This window comes from Podarcis pityusensis (assembly GCF_964106645.2).
Source record: "Podarcis pityusensis genome assembly, chromosome: 6".
NCBI lineage: Eukaryota > Metazoa > Chordata > Lepidosauria > Squamata > Lacertidae > Podarcis > Podarcis pityusensis.
Genome location: NC_138030.1, coordinates 3,250,753 through 3,276,103, shown reverse-complemented (window position 1 = coordinate 3,276,103; position 25,351 = coordinate 3,250,753). Strand labels below are relative to the sequence as shown.

The 25,351-nt window shown below is 47.3% G+C and overlaps 1 protein-coding gene and 1 pseudogene across 3 annotated transcripts in view; one reads left to right on the top strand and one right to left on the bottom strand.

Annotated features, from left to right (window-relative positions):
- The first annotated feature begins 4,987 nt into the window (after positions 1-4,987).
- The window catches only part of LOC308480058 (bactericidal permeability-increasing protein-like), a 51,797-nt gene continuing 31,433 nt past the window's right edge, over positions 4,988-25,351 (top strand). Inside the window, exon 1 of one of the 2 annotated variants that reach the window (XM_081011327.1) lies at positions 4,988-5,501. In XM_081011327.1, coding sequence (XP_080867453.1) covers positions 5,490-5,501 — 12 coding nt within the window. In that variant the 5' untranslated portion in view covers positions 4,988-5,489. Of the gene's footprint in view, positions 5,502-24,189; positions 24,439-25,351 lie in introns of those variants that run through there. The other variant, XM_081011328.1, reaches the window with a different exon arrangement.
- On the bottom strand, positions 9,243-9,612 carry LOC308480231 (protein S100-A6 pseudogene; annotated as a pseudogene). The gene has a single exon. The product of its transcript is annotated as a protein S100-A6 pseudogene (transcript).

Below are 25,351 nucleotides of genomic sequence, written 5' to 3'. Positions count from 1 at the left end.
GGCCCTAGTTGAGACCAATCTAACCACCTTGCGACTTGGGACCTCCAAAGTGTTGCCATTTGTGGACCTTAAGGTCCTCCGTGGGGCATAGCAGGAGAGGCGGTCCCGTAGGTACGTGGGTCCTAGACTGCAATCAAATATTGCACCACAATCAAATAGCGTACCACCAAGCGGAGAGGCACTGTCAAGTTTCTTTAGATGCAAGTACATTTCAGTTATTCTTAAGTATGGATGAAATGAGTTTGCTTTTATTGGCTTACATACGACGTGAATCAATAAAGATTTAGAGACTGACGCACACAGATTTATTGGAATAAATCAGGAATGCAACTTGTGCGAATAATGAAATAGCCTACAAATGCAATTTGAAAAAGGTAATTGAAAATGGTAGAAATGAAGAAGGAGCCTTGTTTGACTCTTGTTCCCCATCCTACTTATCCTGGTCTATGACCATAATAAAGATTTAATTGATTGACTTGTCTGACGCACCATCTATCCTTTCCACAAGTGTGGGCAGACCTCGAGAGGGGCTTCCTTCTTTCCGCGTTCAGGATGTTCCACTTGAGATTAGGGTGTTACAAAGTTCTTGGTCTACTCTGCAGAGATTGTGACTGGTTGCATGGGAAGGAAGCGGTTTTCTTAACTTGGACACTTTGTCCCAGGCTAATAAAGGCTTTTGTGTGCAGAGGGGAAAGAACAAACAGGATGTGGTATTTTATGCCGGATTCAACTTTCTAAGAATTTCAGAGCCTTTTTTTTTTTTTTTAAAGCCATCTCCCATCACTTAGGTCTGCCAAGGTATGCTTTCATTTATGTATTTATTCGGCTTATATCTTGAGTTTTTCTAAGGACCTCAAAACAGCCAAAGTGAAAGGTTCTCTCCCTCCCCTTTTATACTCACATTGAGCCTATAAAGAAGGTTGATTCATTAATTTCAAAGATATATAACCCACGCTTCGCTGATAGCCAAGCAGGGTGCAACGTGCTGTGAATTATAGCAACCATCAATAAAACAAGAGAGCAGTTTCTAAAAACATGACATCAGCAAAGGCGGGCAAACTCTGTAGGTAAACATATGACCTGTTCACTGAGCATGCAACCTGATTTGCTTGCACAAAACGTACACAGTGCTTGCACTATGCGTAGTCTTCATTGAGCATGTCATTGGAATTCCACTCAATATTGATCCAGAGCAGATTCCAATGTATGGCTAGCAGAGTGAAAACTTAAACACGTTGCAGGATTCCCAAAAAATAGACCAGAGGCATTAGTCCCATGGACTGCAAAAAGACCAAACCTTTCCATTCTTAAGGAAATCAGCCCTGTATAGTTAAAGCTATGGTTTTCCCAGTAGTGATGCATGGAAGTGAGAGATGGACCATAAAGAAGGCTGATCGCCGAAGAATTGATGCTTTTGAATTCTGGTGCTGGAGGAGACTCTTGAGAGTCCCATGGACTGCAAGAAGATCAAACCGATCCATTCTGAAGGAAATCAGCCCTGAGTGCTCACTGGAAGGACAGATCCTGAAGCTGAGACTCCAAGACTTTGGCCACCTCATGAGAAGAGAAGACTCCCTGGAAAAGACCCTGATGCTGGCAAAGACGGAGGGCACAAGGAGAAGGGGACGACAGAGGACGAGATGGTGGGACAGTGTTCTCGAAGCTACCAGCATGAGTTTGACCAAACTGCGGGAGGCAGTGGAAGACAGGAGTGCCTGGCGTGCTCTGGTCCAGGGGGTCACGAAGAAGTGGACACGACTAAACGACTAAACAAAAAGCAAATTGATATTTCATCCAGCAGAGCTTTACTGCTACTGAAGGCAAATGAGCGTAATGGTCACAAATCAAACACATTCAGGATTGGCACTATCCATAAGAAATCCAGTTGCAGCAGACGTCACTTAAGTTTACAATAACTTATAAGAAGACTAAAACCTTAACACTATATACAGAACACCACACCAGAAGGAAAAAGAGATAGAAAAGACTGAAACCCGGGCTCCTTCTGGCCTTATTATTATAGTCAGAGATAACAGAACCAGTTTAAGCCAGCTTTACTCAGCTTCTCTGAAGGAATAACCCAAACATCATGAACCTTCTGCTTGCTTCTTTTGCACAGAGAAGCTTCCAGAACCCTCTTGGATTAATTAGAATAGGAAAGATCTCTACACATCAGATCAGTACTTTCTGCACCAAGAAATGCAAGCTGACAGAGCCTGCAGTCAGATTTGCTTGCAGAGAGGTTATTCCAGGCATAGGCAGACTTGGCCCTCCAGATGTTTTGAGACTACAACTCCCATCATCCCTGACCACTGGTCCTGTTAGCTATGGACGATAGGAGTTGTAGTCCCAAAACATCTGGAGGGCTGAGTTTGCCTATGCCTGAGTTATTTGACAAGGAACATCCATCCTCGTTTGCTTGCAGGGTGCCTACACATCTTCCCGTTAATTGTCCATCCATTCCAAAATTTTTAGGGATTCTGTAGCTGCGATTCCTGCATTGCAGGGGGTTGGACTAGATGACCCTTGGTGTCCCTTCCAACTCGACATTTTTAACAACTGTATGATCCCTCCCCCACCTAATGTAAAATAAAGCTGCCCTGACTGTTGCTGTTGATGGGTGGCACTCAATCATATACAGTGGTACCTCGGGTTAAGTACCGTATTTTTCGTCCTATAGGACGCACTTTTTCCCCTCCAAAAATGAAGGGGAAATGTGTGTGCGTCCTATGGGGCAAATGCAGGCTTCAGGAAGCTCTGCGCAACCCTCGGGAGACCGGCTCCGAGGGTTGAACAGAGCTGCCTGCAGTCCCGGGCTCAGCGCACTTCTCCCCATCGCCAGCCCCACAAGCTCGGGGGACAGCGGGGAGGCGGAGCGCGCCTTCCCGCTGTTCCCCGACCTGGTTCTTCCAGCCCCGCACCTGGGGGGGAAATAATTTTTTTCCCCTTTATTTCCCCCCCAAAAAACTAGGTGCATCCTATGGGCCGGTGCATCCTATGGGGCGCAAAATACGGTACTTAATATGTTCCGGAGGCCCGTTCTTAACCTGAAACTGTTCTTAACCTGAAGCACCACTTTAGCTAATGGGGCCTCCTGCTGCCGCTGCGCCGCCGGAGCACGACTTCTGTTCTCATCCTGAAGCAAAGTTCTTAACCCAAGGTACTATTTCTGGGTTAGCAGAGTCTGTAACCTGAAGCGTATGTAACCTGAAGTGTATGTAACCCGAGGTACCACTGTACTGGCAAATTCAGGTGAAGAAGTCACAGTGGATTGAGAGGTCTTGCACAATAAGGGCACTTCCCCAAAGGATCTTGTGTTTTGCAATGAGGAAAGTCACAGATAGGAGTTGCTTTGATGCAATGTCACCTTACCTCCCTGCAAGCAGTTCAGAACAAATGCTTCTTAGCCAACGTCATCTAATCTCGCTGCAAACAAATCAGGATGTGGGCTCCACCAGCAGCTTGGCTGGAAGCCACCCTTCATAAGGTTTCCAGAATGTCTAGGGAAGAAGAAGTTGTGCTTCTATTATTATTATTATTATTAAAAATTGCATTTTCAAAAACAGGAACAGAGAGCATATTTAACGCCCCTCTCCTTCCCTGTCCCCCTTACAACTTCGTACCAAATACAACATGTATATATACCATATGACTTCCCTTCCACATGTTTCTTGATTCCTTTTGCTTTTCTACTACTCTGCACAATCCACATCTTTTTAAGCATCCAATTTGTTGTATTATTAAATACGCTTATCTATTTCATCTCTGCTGGATTTACATGAGACCTGCTAAGCTATGTATTTGTCTATGCTGGTCCCTGAAATAGTCAATAAATATTGTCCATTCCTCCTTATATGCCTTATCTTCGTTTTCTCTTATCCTGTTCGGTCAGACCAGCCAGTTCAGCATATCTGAACATTTTGCACTGCCAATTCTTCCTTAGTGAGTACTAGACTTGTTCTCCAGCTTCGTGCCAATAAGGTTCTAGCTGCAGAGGTGGAATATAGTAATAAACTCTTTCATTACCTCCATTGTTACCATCCCCAAGAGGAAAATCTCAGGTGTTTGGGGGGAAGTTTTTTAAAGTATCTTTTTTCATTCATTATATATCATTTCCCAATATTCCTTAATTATTCGACAGGACCACCACATGCGAATAAAAGCTCCCTCAATTTCATTACACTTCCAACATATACCTTTTTCTTTTTTATTTTCGCCAATCTGATGGGTGTTAAATACCATCTGTGGGCCATTTCCCTCATATTTTCTTTTATCGCATAACATGCCATAAAATTCATATTTCTTTTCCACAACTTTCCCCATAATTCAGAGAAGAGGCGATTTTGAATTTGGCAGGATATTTTATTTTTTTTAAAAAAATGCTTTTTATTGGTGTTTCGTTTAATACAAACAAAATACAGTAAAATTCAACAATCATTTACCCACATTTCCCCCCCTACACTCCGCTGAGCATTGACTTCCTTCCCTCCCTTCAACAGGTTTTCTTATGTCAGTTACTTTCCCACAGTTCCTTATTGTATCCAATATCGTAAGATTTATTTCAGTCCTGCCACCTGCAGGATAAATCCCACAGGGCAGCGTCTGGTAGGATTCACCTTTGGGGTTTATGCTGGCTGGATAGCCCCAGTTTATCTGGAGAGAACAGCAAAAAATCAGGCCAATGGCCCATCTAGAGCTGCCACATTTCAAAAAGCAAAAATTATGAAAGTCGTTGAGTTGCAGAGGAAAGCCATCACAACTATCACCCACAATCCAACCGCTCCTCTACAGCTTAAATGACAGGTGTCGCCAGCATTGTTGACACTTATTTAGGTTTGGCTCCCTCTTCGTCCCTTGAATACATAAAGAAAACAGATGTTGAAATGGGGTTCTTTGTTACCCAAGGCCTAGGAAAACGTGTCTAAGCAGGTCCAGATGTTATGGAATTAATCCCGTTCCCTAATTTCAACCCCTAAACCCCTCTGCTCCGTGAGACGCACTTTATCAGCCACCATAACCCTTTGCTGGAAATCTCTCCCTGAGGCCATGTTTGGTTTGTCAGAGTGCGGCTCTTGACAGGTGAGGAGCCTTTGGGATGGTGGCGGCTGGGTGAGTTTCTCTGGACACAGGAACCGCTGGTACCCACAGCAAAGGCAACTTGCAAAATGCCTAGATGTGGTTCTAGCATCGCCCTCCTCTTAAACCAACTTTGGGGTGTCGGTGACTCAGCCGGGGAGGAAATGTCTGTTGGGAAGAAGAGTCAGCACCAATGGAGACTTACTGGTCCAACCAGATTGGGGGAAAGCTTCGCAACCCGTTGGAGAGGTGTGTCCTTGCCAGGATCCTGCCTTGGTTGGGAGCTACTGGTTGGACTCCTTCCTAGTAAGATGCCCTCGGGAAGCAACAGGCAGGTACCTGAACAGGTGTGCTGACAATTCCTTCCATTCATCCAAAGGTTTTTGGGGAAGACTGCGATTGCACCTCTGACCATGGGGCTCCAGGTGAGTTCATGAACGGTGGGACTTAGCAGAATCCGAGGCTCTTTTCATCGTGGCTCGAGTCCTGAAATTGCAGCGAGGATCTTTCAGCTCCGGGCTGTTGAGGGCAGCTGGCAGACCAGCCTCCGACAATTACTTAATAGCTGTTGAGGTTGGGAAAGAACATTAATCACCGGCTGCGCTGAGTATTTCAAGCACAAGGCGAGGGAGAATTGCGATTCTGCCTTTGGTGTGCTTTAAAGCCCCCTGAAAGAAGTGAGTTCACAGTGCAATAGCCTCTTGGGTGTTTACTCAGAAGTAAGTCCCGCTCTTCTTCATGGAACTTACACCCAGGAAGGTTGGGTGGGACTGCAGCTTCAGTCCATGCCAGGTGGCTTTAAAAGAGGAATAGATAAATTCATGGACGGCACAAAAGTTTACCTATGTCCAAAGACGAGAGAAAACCCAAGATGTTCTTCAGTTACGGCATCAGTTTAGGATGTGTGTTGTGTGCTTGAATGGGACAGATTGGCTCTATATTTGTGCTGAATTTTAGACTATTTAATTTGGTACCCCTACCCAAGTCTATAAATTTGGGGTGGGAAGACTTGCTGGACATACCAGATTCTAGGATCTATCTTCTCGTTCTGTCTTAGCTACAAAGAAGAATCCTGTACCTTGGAAGGACGACAATGGTAGAGCAATGGGTGACTTTGGAAGCAGGAGGTCACAACTGTTGTTGTTGTTGTACCCCCTGCCTATCTAGCTGGGATGCCCCAATGTCATCTCCAGGGAGAGAACCCTGCTTGAAATTTTGGAGAGCTGCTGCCAGTCCGTGTAGAGAATATTGTAGCAAGATGGGCCAATCGTCTGACTCAGTATAAGGGAGATCCCTGTGTTGTTGTCTTTATGCCAGAGACTCAGGAGGTCCACCATAAGACCTCTGAGGGTCATCTAGTCCAACCCCCTGCAATGCAGGAACCACCGTTGAAAAATCCCTGACAGACAGCCACTCAACCTCTGCTTAAAAACCTTCAAAGAAGGAGAGTCCGCCACTCTCTGCAAATCTGTAAGCATCAAATTGCAATGTCAGAGCAGAGTCGGTCAGTCGGGAAAATGCTTCTTTTCAGCTGACTAGGTTGCTGCAAACTTTGCCAGCCTCTCCCTGTTCCATCTGAGGGAGTTTGGGTGCCTTTTCCCTTTGATCAGCTCAGTTTCCAACAGCAAACCCTGACACAGACCAAGATTTCGCCACGTCCTTTTCTAACCAGAAGGTATCTTCTGATTGGTCATTGTCACTTGCATGAACGTATCAGACATCCAGTCTGGTACGTTCCTTGCCACAGCAGCAAAAGCTGGGATTCATTGCTGCCCAAGACTCGAGTGCAGCCCAGAGCTGGGGTGGAGATTACCAATTTCTCACAACTTTCTTGCAAAACCATTTTTAAAGAATTGCTTCCCCCACCCACTGAACTCCATGTTGGTACCTGATGTTATTTCCTTCAAAGCCAAATCCAAAATGTTGCCAAATTTCAGATTTGTGCTAAATTTGTTTGCGGCCCTACATCCCCTGCCCCGCAAACAAATTAAGACCAGGAGCTCAGCCTTAGCTAACCACAAGTCGAGTTATGAGGAGAGTACTTCTGAGAATGTGCAGAATGCTTTGGAGGATGTGTCAGGGCCAGGGCCGTAGCTAGTCATTCTGTGACCAGGGAGATTTAGGCTTTGCCTAGTGGAGTGAACGCTAGGGAAGCGGGTGGCACTGGGGGTTAAACCACAGAGCCTAGGGCTTGCCAATCAGATGGTCGGCGGTTCAAATCCCCGCAACAGAGTGAGCTCCTGCTGCTCGGTCCCTACTCCTGCCAACCTAGCAGTTCAAAAGCACATCAAAGTGCAAGTAGATAAATAGGTACCACTCTGGCGGGAAGGTAAACGGCGTTTCCGTGCGCTGCTCTGGTTCGCCAGAAGCGGCTTAGTCATTCTGGCCACATGACCCGGAAGCTGTATGCTGGCTCCCTCGGCCAGTAAAGCAAGATGAGCGCCGCAACCCCAGAGTTAGCCACGACTGGACCTAATGGTCAGGGGTCCCTTTACCTTTACCTAGTGGGGTGAAGCAATGCATACAAATCTGCTTTGTCTGTCTGTGTGTGTTTTACATGCTACACCAATATCCGAGCAGAGAGGCTCCAGCCAGGGTTCAGTTTCCTTGGAATGAAGGCCAACTGAGACTTTAGGATTGTAATTTGACAGAATTACAAGCCTGGTAGATGAAGGGAACGCAGTGGATGTAGCCTACCTTGATTTCAGCAAGGCATTTGACAAGGTGCCCCATGATATTCTTGTAAAGAAGCTGGTAAAATGCGGTCTTGACTATGCTACCACTCAGTGGATTTGTAACTGGCTGACTGACCGAACCCAAAGGGTGCTCATCAATGGTTCCTCTTCATCCTGGAGAAGAGTGACTAGTGGGGTGCCACAGGGTTCTGTCTTGGGCCCGGTCTTATTCAACATCTTTATCAACGACTTGGATGATGGACTCAAGGGCATCCTGATCAAATTTGCAGATGACACCAAACTGGGAGGGGTGGCTAACACCCCAGAGGACAGGATCACACTTCAAAATGACCTTGACAGATTAGAGAACTGGGCAAAAACAAACAAGATGAATTTTAACAGGGAGAAATGTAAAGTATTGCACTTGGGCAAAAAAAATGAGAGGCACAAATACAAGATGGGGGACACCTGGCTTGAGAGCAGTACATGTGAAAAGGATCTAGGAGTCTTGGTTGACCACAAACTTGACATGAGCCAACAGTGTGACACGGCAGCTAAAAAAGCCAATGCAATTCTGGGCTGCATCAATAGGAGTATAGCATCTAGATCAAGGGAAGTAATAGTGCCACTGTATTCTGCTCTGGTCAGACCTCACCTGGAGTACTGTGTCCAGTTCTGGGCACCACAGTTTAAGAAGAACACTGACAAACTGGAACGTGTCCAGAGGAGGGCAACCAAAATGGTCAAAGGCCTGGAAACGATGCCTTATGAGGAAAGGCTAAGGGAGCTGGGCATGTTTAGCCTGGAGAAGAGGAGGTTAAGGGGTGATATGATAGCCATGTTCAAATATATAAAAGGATGTCACATAGAGGAGGGAGAAAGGTTGTTTTCTGCTGCTCCAGAGAAGCGGACACGGAGCAATGGATCCAAACTACAAGAAAGAAGATTCCACCTAAACATTAGGAAGAACTTCCTGACAGTAAGAGCTGTTCGACAGTGGAATTTGCTGCCAAGGAGTGTGGTGGAGTCTCCTTCTTTGGAGGTCTTTAAGCAGAGGCTTGACAACCATATGTCAGGAGTGCTCTGATGGTGTTTCCTGCTTGGCAGGGGGTTGGACTCGATGGCCCTTGTGGTCTCTTCCAACTCTATGATTCTATGATATATGGTTTTATTTGCACATATTTACAACCTGAACATAAGACGGAGGGTGTCGCAGCATCAACACCACAACAGATCTTGTGGACGCTTTTCTGATTCCGTCGAACAAGCTCTACTGAACGGCTCCAGAGATCTTGTCGAAGCAAGGTGGAACCACATCACAGAGGCAATCTGCAACACAGCTGGGTCTTCCTTTGGCAAAGGAGAGAAACAGACCCCCAACTGGTTTGGGGTCAACCTAAAGGACATGGAACCTGTTTTTGTTTTTTTACAAACCTTAAATTTTATTGGACGTGAAACCGCCTACAGAGGTATAATTCCGAACCACGACACCTCGTCCCACCAGGGTGTACATTTACAGACTCAAAGCTTCGTTGTAAATCATTGCCAGGGCAGCCAGGAAAGTGACGTATCCCTGGAAGTTCACCACTTGGTCCCCATTGAATTCCAGATCTTTCATTAATGCATGTATCTCTGCATCCTGCAGTTTCGGTCCAATGGTGAGCTCCTTCTGTATCAGCTCCTTCAATTCCTTCTTGCTTAGGGTGTTCTTATCGCCACCCTTGCTGGCGTATTTGTGGAAGGTGGCAACCAGCAGGCCAATAGCTTGGTCAAGAGGTGCTGCCATGGTGAGAGATCAGAAGCAAGATGGTCCAGTGCTGAGTGGCAGGAAGCGATGGGGAAAGTGGTCAACATGGAACCTGTTATCGCTGCAAAGTGTGAGGCTCTCCTGAACTTCAAGCTTGCACCCTGCTGAAAGATGCTTGCTGTGCTGAGAAAGGCGATGCCCAACAGATTGCCAGATGTTTTGCCAATGACTACTGGCTAGAGCTGCGTGAGAGCATCCAACTCGCTGGGGACACTGGCAACTCTTGCAAAATGTACGAAGGCACGAAGAAAGCCTTTGGACCAGCAGTTGGGAAAATTGCACCACTGAAAACCTTGTGGGGAGAGATCATTGCAGACTGCAACAAGCACATGTAGCGATGGGCAGAGCACTATTATGAACTGCACTCGGGAAAACACAGCCTCTGACACAGCAATCCGGACGGAATCCCAGCAGAAGTTCTGAAAGCTGTCTTAAATTCCTCCCTCAGGACAACACCTCCACAGCCTCCTCCTTTTGCAGTGTTGGGAACAAGGATCCATACCACAAGACACGCATGACTCCAGCATCGTGACCCTCTGCATGAACAAAGGTGACCGCTATGATTGCAACCATGGAATCTCCCTGCTGAGTACTGTGGGGAAAGCTTTGGCCTGGGTAGTTCTCAACAGATTGCAGTCACTCGCAGACAGTCACAATGCAACTTCAGAGCTCAGAGGTCAACAGTCTGCATGATTTTCTCCCTGTGCCAGCTGCGGAAGAAATGTTGAGAGCAGAAACGCCCCTTGTACATCGCCTTCATCGGCCTGACGAAGAAGAAGAAGAAGAGTTTGGATTTGATATCCTGCTTTATCACTACCCTAAAAGGGGACGCTGGTGGCGCTGTGGGTTAAACCACAGAGCCTAGGACTTGCTGATCAGAAGGTCGGTGGTTCGAATCCCCGCGACGGGGTGAGTTCCCGTTGCTCAGTCTCTGCTCCTGCCAACCTAGCAGTTTGAAAGCACCTCAAAGTGCAAGTAGATAAATAGGTACCGCTCCGGCGGGAAGGTAAACGGTGTTTCCGTGCGCTGCTCTGGTTCGCCAGAAGCGGATTAGTCCTGCTGGCCACATGACCCGGAAGCTGTACACCGGCTCCCTCGGCCAGTAAAGCGAAATGAGCGCTGCAACCCTAGAGTCGGCCATGACTGGACCTAACGGTCAGGGGTCCCTTTACCTTTAAGGAGTCTCAAAGCGGCTAACAATCTTCTTTCCCTTCCTCCCCCACAACAAACACTCTGTGAGGTGAGTGAGGCTGAGAGACTTCAGAGAAGTGTGACTGGCCCAAGGTCACCCAGCAGCTGCATGTGGAGGAGCAGGGAAGCGAACCCGGTTCACCAGATTATGCGTCCACCACTCTTAACCACTACACCACAGTTGTTGACCTTTGACTCAACAAGATAGGATGGCCTCCTTAGCTTCACAAGATGATTGTGTCCTTCCATGTGAACAGCTCATCCTCGGATTCCTTCCCGATAAACAGTGTGAAACAGGGCCATGTTCTTGCCCCAACTCCCTTTGGCATTTTCCTTTGCCTGTTGCTCTCAAATGTCTTCTGCTCAGCTGAAGAGGGTGTGTACTTTCATTCAGGGAATAACACACGTGCGTGTGGTGTGTGTGTGTGTGTGTGTTCATCCTGGCACATCTCTGCACCAAGACAAAAGTGTTTCCTGCTTGGCAGGGGGTTGGACTCGATGGCCCTTGTGGTCTCTTCCAACTCTATGATTCTATGATTCTATGCTCCGTTTTGAGTGTTATGCTTCCGATTTGAGTGCCACACTTCTGTTTTGAGTGTTACACTGAGGTCTGTCTGTTTTTTATTTTGTGTTTTTGTGCCTCTTTTTTGTTTTTGTGACTGTGTGGAACCCAGTTCAGCTACTGATTGATTGATTGATTGATTGATTGATTGGGTGACTGTAGTCTATTGTTTATTCCTTTCATTTTATGGATCAATGGACTCGTTAGCAAAATTCATGCTAAACTGCTGTTTTAGGGGTTGTTTTTAAAAGTCTGGAACGGATGAATTCATTTTGCATTACAGTGGTACCTCGGGTTACAGACACTTCAGGTTACATACGCTTCAGGTTACAGACTCCGCTAACCCAGAAATAGTACCTCAGGTTAAGAACTTTGCTTCAGGATGAGAACAGAAATCGTGCAGCGGCAGTGCAGCGGCAGCAGGAGGCCCGATTAGCTAAAGTGGTGCTTCAGGTTAAGAACAGTTTCAGGTTAAGAACAGACCTCCAGAATGAATTAAGTACTTAACCCGAGGTACCACTGTACTTTCTATGAGAAAGTGCACCTTGGTTTTGGAACACTTTGGTTTTGGAACGGACTTCTGGAATGGATTAAGTCTGAGAACCAAGGTACCCCTTTAACACTGGATCCAAGCCGGAGTCATGTTTTTCAAAAACAGAAGTGAAGTGTCTGAAGGAGGAAGCAAGGAATCTCCCCGAAGGGTCCCCTCTGTGGTTCCAGCCTTCCCTGGGAGAGAGGGAGGGGGGGCTTCCCCAGGCTGGTTGCTAAGTCAGCAGCGCAACTGACTACAGAGCAGAAGGTGTGCAGCTTGAGTCTGAGACCACACTCCTGCCTGCTAACGGTGGCATTTCTCTCCTTTAAAAAATTTTTTTTTATTAACATATAAAACACATACATATACATTTACAGAATTACACAATACACGTACATAACACACTACCTTATTTTCATAACATAAAACATACCTACATTACTCTATATAATACCTACCTATACTGTACATATCAACATACCTACACTCCTACCCCACACAAACACCCACAAAGTGACTTGACTTCCAGCCGTTCTTGTTGCACTACTTTATTTTTCCAACTAGCTTAAACGCACTTCATTATTTCTTTAATCTCTTCTTCTATGTCAACTTTACTCTCCTTTCACTCTATTCATTTTCTGGATTCACTCAATATCTGTCAAAAATTCTACTTTTTCCACGTAAATTTTGATGTATTCCTTAAAGATAGCCCACTCCTTATTCACTTTTTGTACTATATCTCCTCTTATCCTCCCTGTTAGTTCGGCAATATGGAAGTATTCCGTCATTTTAGATAACCAGTCTGTTTTAGTTGGGACTGCTGCTTTTCCAAATTTTGGCAATCAATAACCTTGCCGCTGTAGTTGCATACATAAATATTAGACTGACTGTTCTTTTTATTTCCTCTGACATGATGCCTAGGAGAAAGGATTCTGGGTTTTTCCAAATGAAAATCTAAACATCTTTTTCAGTTCGTTATAGATATTTCCCCAGAATCCCACTACAGTGGTGCCCCGCAAGACGAATGCCTCGCAAGACGGAAAACTCGCTAGACAAAAGAGTTTTCCGTTTTGGAGGTGCTTCGCAAAACGAAGCTCCTATGGGCTTGCTTCGCAAGACGAAAATGTCTTGCGAGTTCCTACGGTTTTTTTCCCTCCCCCCCCCTTTTTCTAAGCCGTTAAGGCGCTTATCTGCTTATCCGATAAGCTGATAAGCCGCTAAAAGCCGCTAAAAGCCGCTAAAAGCAGCTAATAGCGCTAATAGCGCTAATCCGCTAATCCGTCAATGGGCTTGCTTCGCAAGACGAAAAAACCGCTAGACGAAGAGACTCACAGAACGGATTCTTTTCGTCTTGCGAGGCACCACTGTATCTCTTTGCACTCCCACCACATATGTAGAAAGGTTCCTGCCCCATTGTTGCATCTCCAACAGATATCACGACAGTTTTTATACATTTTTGCCAGTCTGTCCAGGGTCAGGTACCATATGTATTGCATTTTCATTACATTCTCTCTTAAATTATAGCATGCTGTAAATTTGATATCTCTTTTCCAAAGCCATTCCCATTGGCTCATCATAAGTGTTGTTTAGTCGTTTAGTCGTGCCCAACCCTTCGTGACCCCATGGACCAGAGCACGCCAGGCACTCCTGTCTTCCACTGCCTCCCGCAGTTTGGTCATACTTATGCTGGTAGCTTCGAGAACACTGTCCAACCATCTCATCCTCTGTTGTCCCTTTCTCCTTGTGCCCTCCATCTTTCCCAACATCAGGGTCTTTTCCAGGGAGTCTTCTCTTCTCATGAGGTGGCCAAAGTCTTGGAGCCTCAGCTTCAGGATCTGTCCTTCCAGTGAGCACTCAGGGCTGATTTACTTCAGAATGGAGAGGATTGATCTTCTTGCAGTCCATGGGACTCTCAAGAGTTTCCTCCAACACCAGAATTCAAAAGCATCCATTCTTCGGCGATCAACCTTCTTTATGGTCCAGCTCTCACTTCCATACATCACTACTGGGAAAACCATAGCTTTAACTATATGGGCTGTGATGAGTATGAGTTACTCGTGCGTAAACTGGTGCCTCTCTAGGCTAATTTGCCTTGTTAAACCTTTCTGACTGCACAGCCCTTTCTAATCATGACTGTCTCAGTCACTGGCAGAATCCGTCAGTGGGCGTTTCTTGAATCTCTTCCAACATAAGAGTTGTTTGACACCCAGTCTCCTCCTCCTCTCACTGCGCGGGAGCCTTCTGCGCAGGGAGGGCGTAGGTAGCGGAGGACCTGTCCCCTCCTCACTGAGTTCCAGTGAAGAGTCCAGGAGCTCTCTCTCCGATTTCCCCATCTGCCCACTTTTGTTCCTGGTGTTGCGCTTAAATGCTTCCCCCTCCACTGAGCTGCTTCTCCCCCTGCTGCTGGGTCCTTCTCCAGCATCATCTAGGAGCCTCCCCTTCGCCTCCCGCTCCGATATCAGTTCCCTGACATCCACCTCCCCCCCAGAATCCCCTCCACCCCTGGACCGACCTGTGGGATCAACTTCGTCCCCTTCGTCGGCCGAGGAGGCGGGGAACCCCCGGAAGGAACTGTCACCATCTTCTGTGGATTCGAAACCCGCTTCCCACCCGCTCTTCCACCTGCCAACGGGGTGGTCTTCCCAGTCTGATTCTTCTTCCTCCGAAACCTCTCCTCCCTCCTCCTCGGAGTCAGAAAATCCCTCAAAAACCTCTTCCTCATCTGTGGTTCCAAATTGCTCCTCCCAGAATCTCTCCAGGGGTTTGGGTTTGTCCGGGAACCGGCGGTGGAATACCTCCACCAGATACCTGTCCTCGAAGGCTTCCGTGGGGACCCACGTGTTTTCGGACCTGGGTTCCCCTTCCCACGCTACCAAATACTCCACCCGGCGCCCTTGCCACCTTGAGTCCAGTATTTCCGTGGCCCTGTGGTGGTGTTCCCTTTCTTCTACCTGCGGGTGTGTGGTGACTTCTCCCTCTTGCCCCTGGAATTCCCGCCCTTCCCTATGCGGTGAGAGCAGGGACCTGTGGAAAACCGGGTGTATTTTCATGCTATCAGGCAACTTGAGCTTAAATGCCACGGGATTAACTTGCTGTGTTACCTCAAAAGGTCCCAGCCGTCTGGGCTGCAACTTCTTGCACCCCCCTTTGAAAGGTAGCCCTTGGGTGGACAACCACACCCGGTCCCCCACCCGTATGGTCTCCCCTTCCCTGCGGTGCTTGTCTGCCTGCCTCTTGTAAGTTTCCTTGGCCCGCTCCAAGTTCATCTTAAGTTGCTGGTGTAGGGCCTCCATTTCTTCCACAAACTGCTCTGCAGCGGGTACGCTCCAGCTTTCCTCCCCACTCCCCGGGAAGGCCCTGGGATGACACCCATGGTTGGCCATGAATGGGCTCATTCCCGTGGACACGTGTTCCGCGTTGTTGTACGCGAATTCAGCCAGCGCTAGTTTTTCTACCCAATCGTTCTGCCTCTCGCTGACATAGCAGCGTAGGTATTGCTGGAGTATACTGTTCGCTCTTTCTGCTTGCCCGTTGGTCTCTGGGTGTCTCGCCGTCGAGAAACCCACCTCCACCTGCAGCAAGCTCATGAGCTTCCTCCAGAACCGGGAAGTAAATTGTTTTCCGCGGTCGGAGATAACCCTCAAGGGGGCGCCATGCAGCCGGAATATGTGCTCCACAAACAACCGGGCTGTTTCCTCTGCCGTTACAGCATGTGAGCAAGCTATAAAATGGCACATTTTTGTCAGTAGGTCGACCACTACCATGACTGCTGTCTTTCCCCGGGACTTGGGCAAATCTGTCATAAAATCAATGGATACCACCTCCCAGGGTTTCCCCGGCGTGGGTAAGGGTTCCAGTAATCCTGTGGGGGCAGCCCGCTCCCCCTTTGCCCTTTGGCCGCGGTCGCACCCCCGTACATATTCCCGTACATCCTCCCTCACCCTGGGCCATCAGAACTGCCTGGTCACAAGCATCATGGTTTTGTGCTGTCCAAAGTGCCCTGCTGTGGGGTTGTCGTGGAGTTGTTTGAGTACCTTTCCCCTCAGGGTCTCCCCCGGTACGTACAGCGCTCCCCTATAGTACAGTACCCCTTCCTTCTCCTCAAACCCTTCTTGGGTCCCTCTTCCGTCTCGTAGTTCCCGGATTTTAGTTTGCGCGAACACGTCGTTTCTGGTCAGCCCGGCTAGTTCTTGTTTCCCCACCAAAGTTCCCCCACACACCCATCGGTCCTCGGGGATCACGTGTCGTTTCTCCGGCGGCCCCTCTCCTTCCAGGTACTCCGGTTTACGCGAGAGAGCGTCTGCTCTTACGTTTTCCTCTCCGGGCACGTATCGGATTTCAAAGAAAAACTTGGAGAACTCCTGTGCCCATCGAATCTGTCTCTGGTTGAGTACTCATGCGGTTCTCCAGTACTCCAAGTTCTTGTGATCTGTGCAAACCTGGATCTGTTGTTGCGCCCCTATCAGTAGATGATGCCAACGACGAAAGGCCGCGTAGATTGCCAGCAGTTCGCGGTCATACACTGTATAGTTTTGCTCCGACTTGCTCAGTTTTCTCGAGAAAAAGGCACACGGTTTCCATTCCTGCTTGCCCCTCCCTGGCTGCAAAAGGACCGCCCCTACGGCTCTGTCGGACGCGTCGGTCTCTAGCCTCAGGGGTTTCTCCAGATCTACGTGCAGGAGTTGCTCTTCCGATGCGAACGCCTTCTTCAGTTTTTCGAAGGATTGCTGGGCCTCTTCTGTCCACACAAACTTCTTTTTGCTACTGAGACAATCCGTGATGGGCGCTGTCAAGTGGGCGAAGTTCTTGATGAATTTCCTGTAGAAGTTGCTGAACCCTAGGAACCTCTGTACGTCCTTCCGTGTTTTGGGAGCCTTCCACTACAGCACTGCCTGCACCTTGCTTGGGTCCATCGCTAAGCCTTTGTCAGACAACTTGTACCCCAGAAACTTGACTTCTCTGGCGTGAAACTGACATTTTTCCAGCTTGACCCACAACTGGTGCTTCTGCAGTCGTTGTAACACTTCCCTGACGTCTCTAACATGTTGCTCCTCATTGTCCGAATAAATTAAGACGTCGTCCAAGAAGGCTACGCAGTTCTTGTACAGCAGAGACCCCAACACGTGGTGCATGAAAGCTTGAAAACAGGCGGAGCCCGACTGTAATCCAAAAGGCATAACTAAGTACTCAAAGGCACCTAGGGGTGTGAACATTGTGGTCTTCCATTCGTCCCCCTCCCTCATCCTGATCAAATTGTATGCGCCCCTGAGGTCCAGCTTGGTAAAAATTTTGCCTTTCCTCACTCGCGTTAAAATGTTGTCAATCCTGGGCATTGGGAAGGTCACGGGTTCTGACACCAAACTGACAGCTCTATAGTCCACTACGAGCCTGGGTTTATTTGTGTCCTTTTTGTCCACAAAGAACACCGGACTGCCCCCTACCGCCTTTGATTCTCTTATGAAGCCTCTTTTCAGGTTCTTGTCAATAAATTCTCGCAACTCCTTCATCTCCCTGTCAGACATGGAGTACAGCTTACCCACTGGCAGCTGAGCCCCCGGAAGCAAGTTGATCTGGCAGTCAAAGGGCCTATGGGGTGGCAGTCTATCTGCCTCCTTCTCGCTGAAGACCTCCCGCAGATCTGCGTATTGTGGCGGCACCTCCCCTTTCCGCTCCACCGCCATCCCAGCCACCCTGGCCACGGTCATTCTTGGGGCTTCCCCCCCTAGACAGTGTTCCAGGCAGTAAGCTGACCCAAAGGTGACTGTCCTCTGATGCCACGCCATCACTGGATCATGTTGTGCTAGCCAGCTCATCCCTAATATTATTGGGGGCCCTGCTAGTGAGGCGACGTGAAAGGCGACGGTCTCCGAGTGCCTGGACACCCTCATTCTCATTGGTGGGGTCTGGTGTGTCACTTCCCCTCCTAGAAGCTCCCTGCCATCAATGGTGGTCACTTGCAAGGGAAAATCCAAAGGCAGTAAGTGGAGCTGGTGCTCTAATGCAAAGTCTTTGCTGAAGAAATTACATGAGCTGCCTGAATCCAGCATCCCTTTCACCTTGACTGGGTGCCCGTTCGGGAGTTCTAGCACCACTTCGATGGCTATTGCCGCCTTGGGGGGGTCTGGTTGGGGCACTTTTACTGGTGGCTGGCCTGGCTGTTGTGCCCCTTGATTGGCAGCCAAGCGTTCCCGTTTCCCTGTTCCTGTTCCTTTACCACCTCCTCCTCACCCCCTGCGGCTCCCACCATTCCTTGCCAGGCCTTTCTTTGAGGGCAGGCTCTGGCAAAATGTCCTGGCCGCTGGCAAAGGTAACACTTCTTGGAGGTTTTCCAATCCTTTCCCTCCTTTTTGCGCCCTTCGCTGGTGCTTGAAACTTCCCGCGCGCGTGCCCCATCTATTTCCATTGGCTCTGCTGGCGGGGAAGGCTGCCTTGGTATTTCAGGAATGCGGTAGTCATGGCAACGTTGCTCTCTCCCTTCCCGCCTCTCCTGGGCCCGCGCTTCCTGGCGCACGCCAATCGCAAGCACAGCCTTGGTCAGCTGATCCATCCCCTGTGGGCGGGGTGCGCGGGAAAGTTCATCCTTAACCGTTGGGGACAACCCCTCCTCGAATAACATCTGTATGGGTTCGGAGTCCAGTTGCCACCCGAGGCAGTGAACTATCATGGCAAAGCGCGACCAGTAGTCCCTAACTGACTGGCTCCCCTGTTTACAGTTCATCAATTCCCCCTTTGTCACACTTTTTTGAACATCAGTGGAAAACATTGCGTCCATTGCTTGGAAGAATTTCCTCAGGTCCTGCATGGCGGCATTCTGCGTCGCCATAAGGGGCCTGACCCATTCCCTGGCCCCGTCCTGCAGGTGACCCACAATATATGCCACCCGCGCCGCGTCGTCTTCAAAATCGTCATGCTGCAATTCCAATGCGTACTCTATTTCCGTTCGAAACGCACTGTATTCTTGCGGCTTCCCCCCAAATTTGTGCACCAGTCCCGGTACCTTCCTTGCTATGGGGGTGGGTCTGACCTGTGCATCTTGAGACCGCCTTTCGTCCAGCCGCGCCGTCAGAATGGCCACATGCTGCTCCAACTCTCGGTTCCTCTCCACCAGCGTTTGCCCTCCAGCTGCTCCCCCCTGGGTGCTGGCTTCTCCGGGCTTGCTCATGATGCTGCCTGCCTGCTGCTGCGCACGAGCAACTTTCAGGGACTGACGGATTGCTGTGATGAGTATGAGTTACTCGTGCGTAAACTGGTGCCTCTCTAGGCTAATTTGCCTTGTTAAACCTTTCTGACTGCACAGCCCTTTCTAATCATGACTGTCTCAGTCACTGGCAGAATCCGTCAGTGGGCGTTTCTTGAATCTCTTCCAACATAAGAGTTAAAATAAAAAAAATCCTTCCAGTAGCACCTTTAAGACCAACTAAGTTAGTTCTTGGTATGAGCTTTCGTGTGCAAGCACACTTCTTCAGAATCTGAAGAAGTGTGCTTGCACACGAAAGCTCATACCAAGAACTAACTTAGTTGGTCTTAAAGGTGCTACTGGAAGGATTTTTTTTATTTTGACTATGGCAGACCAACACGGCTACCTATCTGTAACTGAAACATAAGAGTTGTTTGACACCCAGTCTCCTCCTCCTCTCACTGCGCGGGAGCCTTCTGCGCAGGGAGGGCGTAGGTAGCGGAGGACCTGTCCCCTCCTCACTGAGTTCCAGTGAAGAGTCCGGGAGCCCTCTCTCCGATTTCCCCATCTGCCCACTTTTGTTCCTGGTGTTGCGCTTAAATGCTTCCCCCTCCACTGAGCTGCTTCTCCCCCTGCTGCTGGGTCCTTCTCCAGCATCATCTAGGAGCCTCCCCTTCGCCTCCCGCTCCGATGTCAGTTCCCTGACATGGGCCTTTGTCGGCAAGGTGATGTCTCTGCTTTTTAAGCTGCTGTCTAGGTTTGTCATTGCTTTTCTCCCAAGAAGCAGGTGTCTTTTAATTCCGTGACTGCTGTCACCATCTGCAGTGATCATGGAGCCCAAGAAAGTAAAATCTCTCACTGCCTCCATTTCTTCCCATTGAGCCCATCACCTCCTGGCAAATAGAAGGGGAAGAAATGGAGGCTCATCGTAATATTTTCCCCTAAATCCTGGGCCCACTTTATCATCACTGTCTTCACTTGCTCCTCCTTTACCTCCCATTCTAGGAGCAAATCATATAATTTGGAAATATGTTTACTTTTAGATTGGATTAAGTACTTGAGGCATTTCTCTCCTGAAATGTTTGGCTGGCTTCCCCTGCAGACCTGACACACAGGACTCTGTAGGCCTTGGGGATGGGAAGGTAAAACGAGGGCAAGGTCAGATCAGCGGTGCAATGATCTCTTTCTCCACAGAGAAAAAGGGTGCTCAGAACCAGCGCAATAAATTTGGCTGCCCAAATGACGATACCCCTTGCAAAAAATGCTAAAGATCTCTTTTAATAAAAAACCAGAGGCCTATCTCCTGGGAATTACAGATTTGGACATTCTGCAAAAAACGAAGGGTATCTTTTTATACACCACGGCGGCAGCAAGAGTTCTTATCGCGCCAAAATGGAAGTGTATTGAAATTCCCTCTATAAATGAATGGATCCAAAAGCTGACAGAATATGCCGAATTAGATGGTCTATCAGAAGAAATAACGAATAAATCAAAACAGGAATTTGTCTCAAAATGGGAGGTTTTCAAAGAACATTTGAAATATAAATATAGAAGTTTAAACTCTGTTGCAGCATTCCAGGAACTTCAGTAGTAGTTGCAAGTTAGACAGAAGAGTTAAGATATATTAAGAAAAAGTTAAATTATGATAAAAGTGTGTATTGGCAATAAGTAATGTTAAATTGAAATAAGGAATAGATGGGAGGTTGGGTCGATAGTGTTAAGACCAACTTATGTTTTATGGTTTGTTAAGAAAATTTTGTGTTTGTTGCTATTCCTGTGTGTAATTCTGTATCTGTGTTTTTCTCTTTCTCTTTCATTTCTTGCTGTATCAATAATAATAATAATAATAATAATAATAATAATAATAATAAACAAATGATGATACCCCTTCCTGCCGTTCACCAGCCTGGGACCCAAACCACTGCTGCCCTGAGCGATCCTCTCTCAACGGAGCAGCGAGACCAGAGTTCTTTGCAGCAGTGATATTTTGAGGAGCGCCGGTGAATCACAGAATTGTAGCTTGGGAAGGGACCCCAAGGGTCATCTAGTCCAACCCCCTTGCGATGCGGGAACCACTGGAGGATTCCAAGCGGCGCAGGGCCTTTCAGACGACGGGTTTCTTGGGCGTTTACCCTGAATCATTTGCAGGGAGGTTAGACAATGCCAGCTGATTCACGAGCATTCGCTCCTGATTTGTTTCAAAGCAAACGCAATCCTGCGCTTCCTAGGGCATTTCAATTTCACTTTCCTCATAGCAAAAAGTCCAGTGATTAGGGGAAGTGGACTTGTTGTGCAAGAACTCCCAATCAGCTATAGTTGCACAACTTGGGTTTGCAGGAGTGTGATTGAATCCCACCTGAAGATAGAGACAGTCAGGAAGTGTTTTGCAATTCTGGTACAGTGGTACCTCAGGTTACAGACGCTTCAGGTTACAGACTCTGCTAACCCAGAAATAGTACCTCGGATTAAGAACTTTGCTTCAGGATGACAACAGAAATCGCACAGCGGCAGCAGGAGGCCCCATTAGCTAAACTGATGCTTCAGGTTAAGAACAGTTTCAGGTTAAGAACGGACCTCCAGAACGAATTAAGTTCTTAACCCGAGGTACCACTGTATTCAGGAGACAAGTCTCTGACTTAGACTGAGACAGAACTCTTGCCTACGCAGAAATAATGGGATTCTTTCTCACACAAACAATTAAACCTGATGGTGTGCAGTTTCACTTGCTAATTACACAACAGGGCTATGCATATTTGATGCAATCTCCAGTAACTGGCATCCTGAGAACCCCAGTTTTCATTCTATTTCTCCCCTTTTCTTTTAAAGAAAGCAAGTTTCTAATCTTTAATGCCACTGAAGAAAGCATGAAACTCTGTGAATCAAAGCTTGGTGAATCTGCATTAATTTTGCTGACCAGCGCTGAGGAGTTGCTAACTTGCAGACCTCTGCATTAACTAAGCCGCTTCTGGCGAACCAGAGCAGCACACAGAAACACCGTTTACCTTCCCGCCAGAGTGGTACCTATTTATCTACTTGCACTTTGAGGTGCTTTCGAACTGCTAGGTTGGCAGGAGCAGGGACCGAGCAACGGGAGCTCACCCCAATGCGGGGATTCGAGCCGCCGACCTTCTGATTGGCAAGTCCTAGGCTCTGTGGTTCAACCCACAGCGCCACCCGCGTCCCTTGACACTACCTTACACTGCATTTAAAACCAAAATCGCATTTGGATAGAAACTGTTTCTCAGGCAGCTAATCCTAGTCTTTATAACCCTGTACCTTCTTCCAGAAGGCAGAAGCTGAAATAGATCATTTCCAGGGTGCGCACTATCCTGCGCTATCTCTGCAGCTTTCTTATGGCACCTGGAAGCGTAGATTTGATCCAAGGTGGGAAGAGTGCACCCAATTATTCTCTCCGCGGTCTTTACAACCCTGGACAGTATTGTTTTTTCCCTGACCGTGCAGCTCCCAAACCACACGCACAGACCATAAGCTAATACACTCTCCACAGTACAATGGTAAAATGCCATCAACAGGTCCTTTGAGAGGTTGTTTTCCTGGAGAATTCTCAGAAAATATAACCTCTGCTGTGCTCTCTTCATCAGGTCTTTTCTCCCCAGGTTAGGTCATCTCTCAACTCCATTCCCAGAAATCGAAACACCAAGACCTATTCCCCTCTCAAGCTCCCACTCTGCTCACCACCTTCCTCAACTCAGTTTGCTCAAAGGCAAGGCCTGATGCACAATGGTCGCTGCCTTCCCCACCCCTCCTTGGCATCCTGCCACTGGGGAGGGGAGGGTTGGGTGTCCCCCCAGTCGCGGCCTTTGCTTCTTCACCACTGTGCACTGCATGCAGCTCATGCTGGAAACTTTGAGGGTGATCGCCCCCCCAAAAAGATCAACAACTTGCCACCACCAATCATCCAGATTTTCACTTCTAGTTTAGGGTTTCCTTTTCTTTCTTTAAAAAAAATTTTATTCATTTTTCTTTTTCATTCATTACATACATCTCAAATTCTCCCCCCCCCCCAATTTTTTATTTTATTCATTTTATAACACAAACAGAAAAACAAACAATACAAACAGATTCTTGACTTATCCTTATTTTTTCTAAACATTGTTAGGTGGGCTTCCCCAAGTCCCCCCTATCTGATTTTCATTTTACCTCATCTTTAGCAGTTTACATATATCATAATCATAATTTCTAACCTTTTTTTATCACTCTTACTTTAACCATAAAAATCTTCACATTTTATCACTTACAAATAATTCTATTTTAAAATACACTATCTTCTACTTCTAACCTTACAGCCTAAATCAACTTCCAAAGCTATTCTAAGATTTAAATATTAACATATTTTTTCAAATATTCCTTAAACTTCTTCCAATCTTCTTCCATCATCTGTTCTCTCTGGACATGGAGTCTCCTAGTCAGTTCGGCAAGTTCCATATAGTCCATATATCTCAAATTATTAACATTTACTATATATTCCTTCCTCCCTCCCCTCCAAGGCTTCCCCCAACTTCCACTTCTGTTTTGGTTCTATTTTCACCCACTTTGCTATCTCTTAACAGAAAAAGTTATTAATAACAAAACATCAAACCTATAAACATAAAAATAAAATTAACCACATCATCTTATTTCACTATCTTCTAAACATTTTCTGATGCTAATGATGTGGATGTTTATTTAAATCCTGCCATCAAGTCTATTGACTTTCTTTGTTTCTGCAAATATAATATGAATGGTTCCCAATCTTTTTCAAAGTCTCTGTTGTCTTTTTCTCTTAGTCTACCTGTCATTTTTGCCAGTTCCACATGGTTCATCAACTTCTCTTGCCATTGTTCTTTCATTTTCTTAATTTTGGAAACAGGGGTCGTCTTATACATGGGGGCGTCTTATACATGGGAAAATACGGTATACTTTTTTCCTTGGTTGCTCATCAGGAGTTTAGACAACGTCATTGCATATTTGAAGTTAGGATGAATATTATTTTGCCTGAAGGTTCATCTCGTTACACTTCCTTGTGCTGAACCTGACATGACGTTCATGTTGCCCACAAACGTCGAATATATTGGGCAACCTTCATCTGTGTCAATATCAAAGACAATCAGCCTTTCATCATCCCGCCGGAGTTCCTTCGATGATAAATGATGTGGTTGGATTTTCTCACAAGAGAGAGAACACCCCAGAGTACAACACCCAGATAAAAAAATCATCACTTCCTTTCTTGTCTCCGGTGGTGTGACTGGGGATGGGGAACTGTGGGGGCATTCCATGGGCCCCGGATTGACGAATTACTGTCAATCACTTGCAATATAAGGAAGTCTAGGAATGGCGGGGAAGAATTATAAAGGTTCCAGGAGGGTTGATAAGATCATCGGATAGCGTCCAGCTGATCCTTTGGAGCTCAAGACTCTTGTAAGTAACACTTCTTCAAGATTTGCACTCTAGGGTTTCAGGAGGGCTGGTGGCCCAACTGACTGGGTAGCCCACCTGGCTACTTGAGGTGGCAGGACTTCTGAAGGTTTGGTCAAGGGAACAACTCCCCTATGGAGAAAGGTTGCAGAGTTTGGGACGTTTTACAGAAAAGGAAGAGGAGACATGATAACAGTCTCTAAGATGATGCATGGCAGGCAGAAAGTAGACAGAGAAAAGTTCTTTTCCCTCTTTCACAACACCAGAACAGTCGTTTTCAACCAGTGTGCCGTGGCACCCTGGGGTGCTTTGAAGGATGGTCAGGGGTGCCACAGGCATCCTCTTTCCTTCCCTCTCTCCTCTTATGCCCTCTTGCGTCTCTGCCTCCCAAAGGCTTGCAGGGCTGTTTGTTGCAACAGCCCCAGCTACAAGCTCCACAGGCGAATGGCGCCTCTGGGACTGGCCAGGGGCTGCTGGTTGCCAGGAGCTGAGGTTGCATTGAGGTATGCAAGCAAGTGGGCGGGGGAGCCCAGTCCACCAGCCCTTGCTGTTGGGAATAGTGCGACTCATGCAACACGTTGGCGATTAATATACACAGATCAGTAATTATACATTCTTTATCAACCTTCGGAGAAAAATACAAAACATCAAACAAAGCCACAGAGACTTGCAAACTACCCAACCTAAAATGAACTTATAATGTCTGGTTTCAATAGATTTTTCAAATGCTTAACTCAGTCTTTTAGATAGGTTCATGAAGAGACCAACGAAAGGTAAGTTAGGTGTTATTCACAATACTGAGAGATGCTAGTGGAGTTGTAAAGGTAAGGTAAAGGGACCCCTGACCATTAGGTCCAGTCATGACCTACTCTGGGGTTGCGGCGCTCATCTTGCTTTATTGTTCTTGCTCCAAATC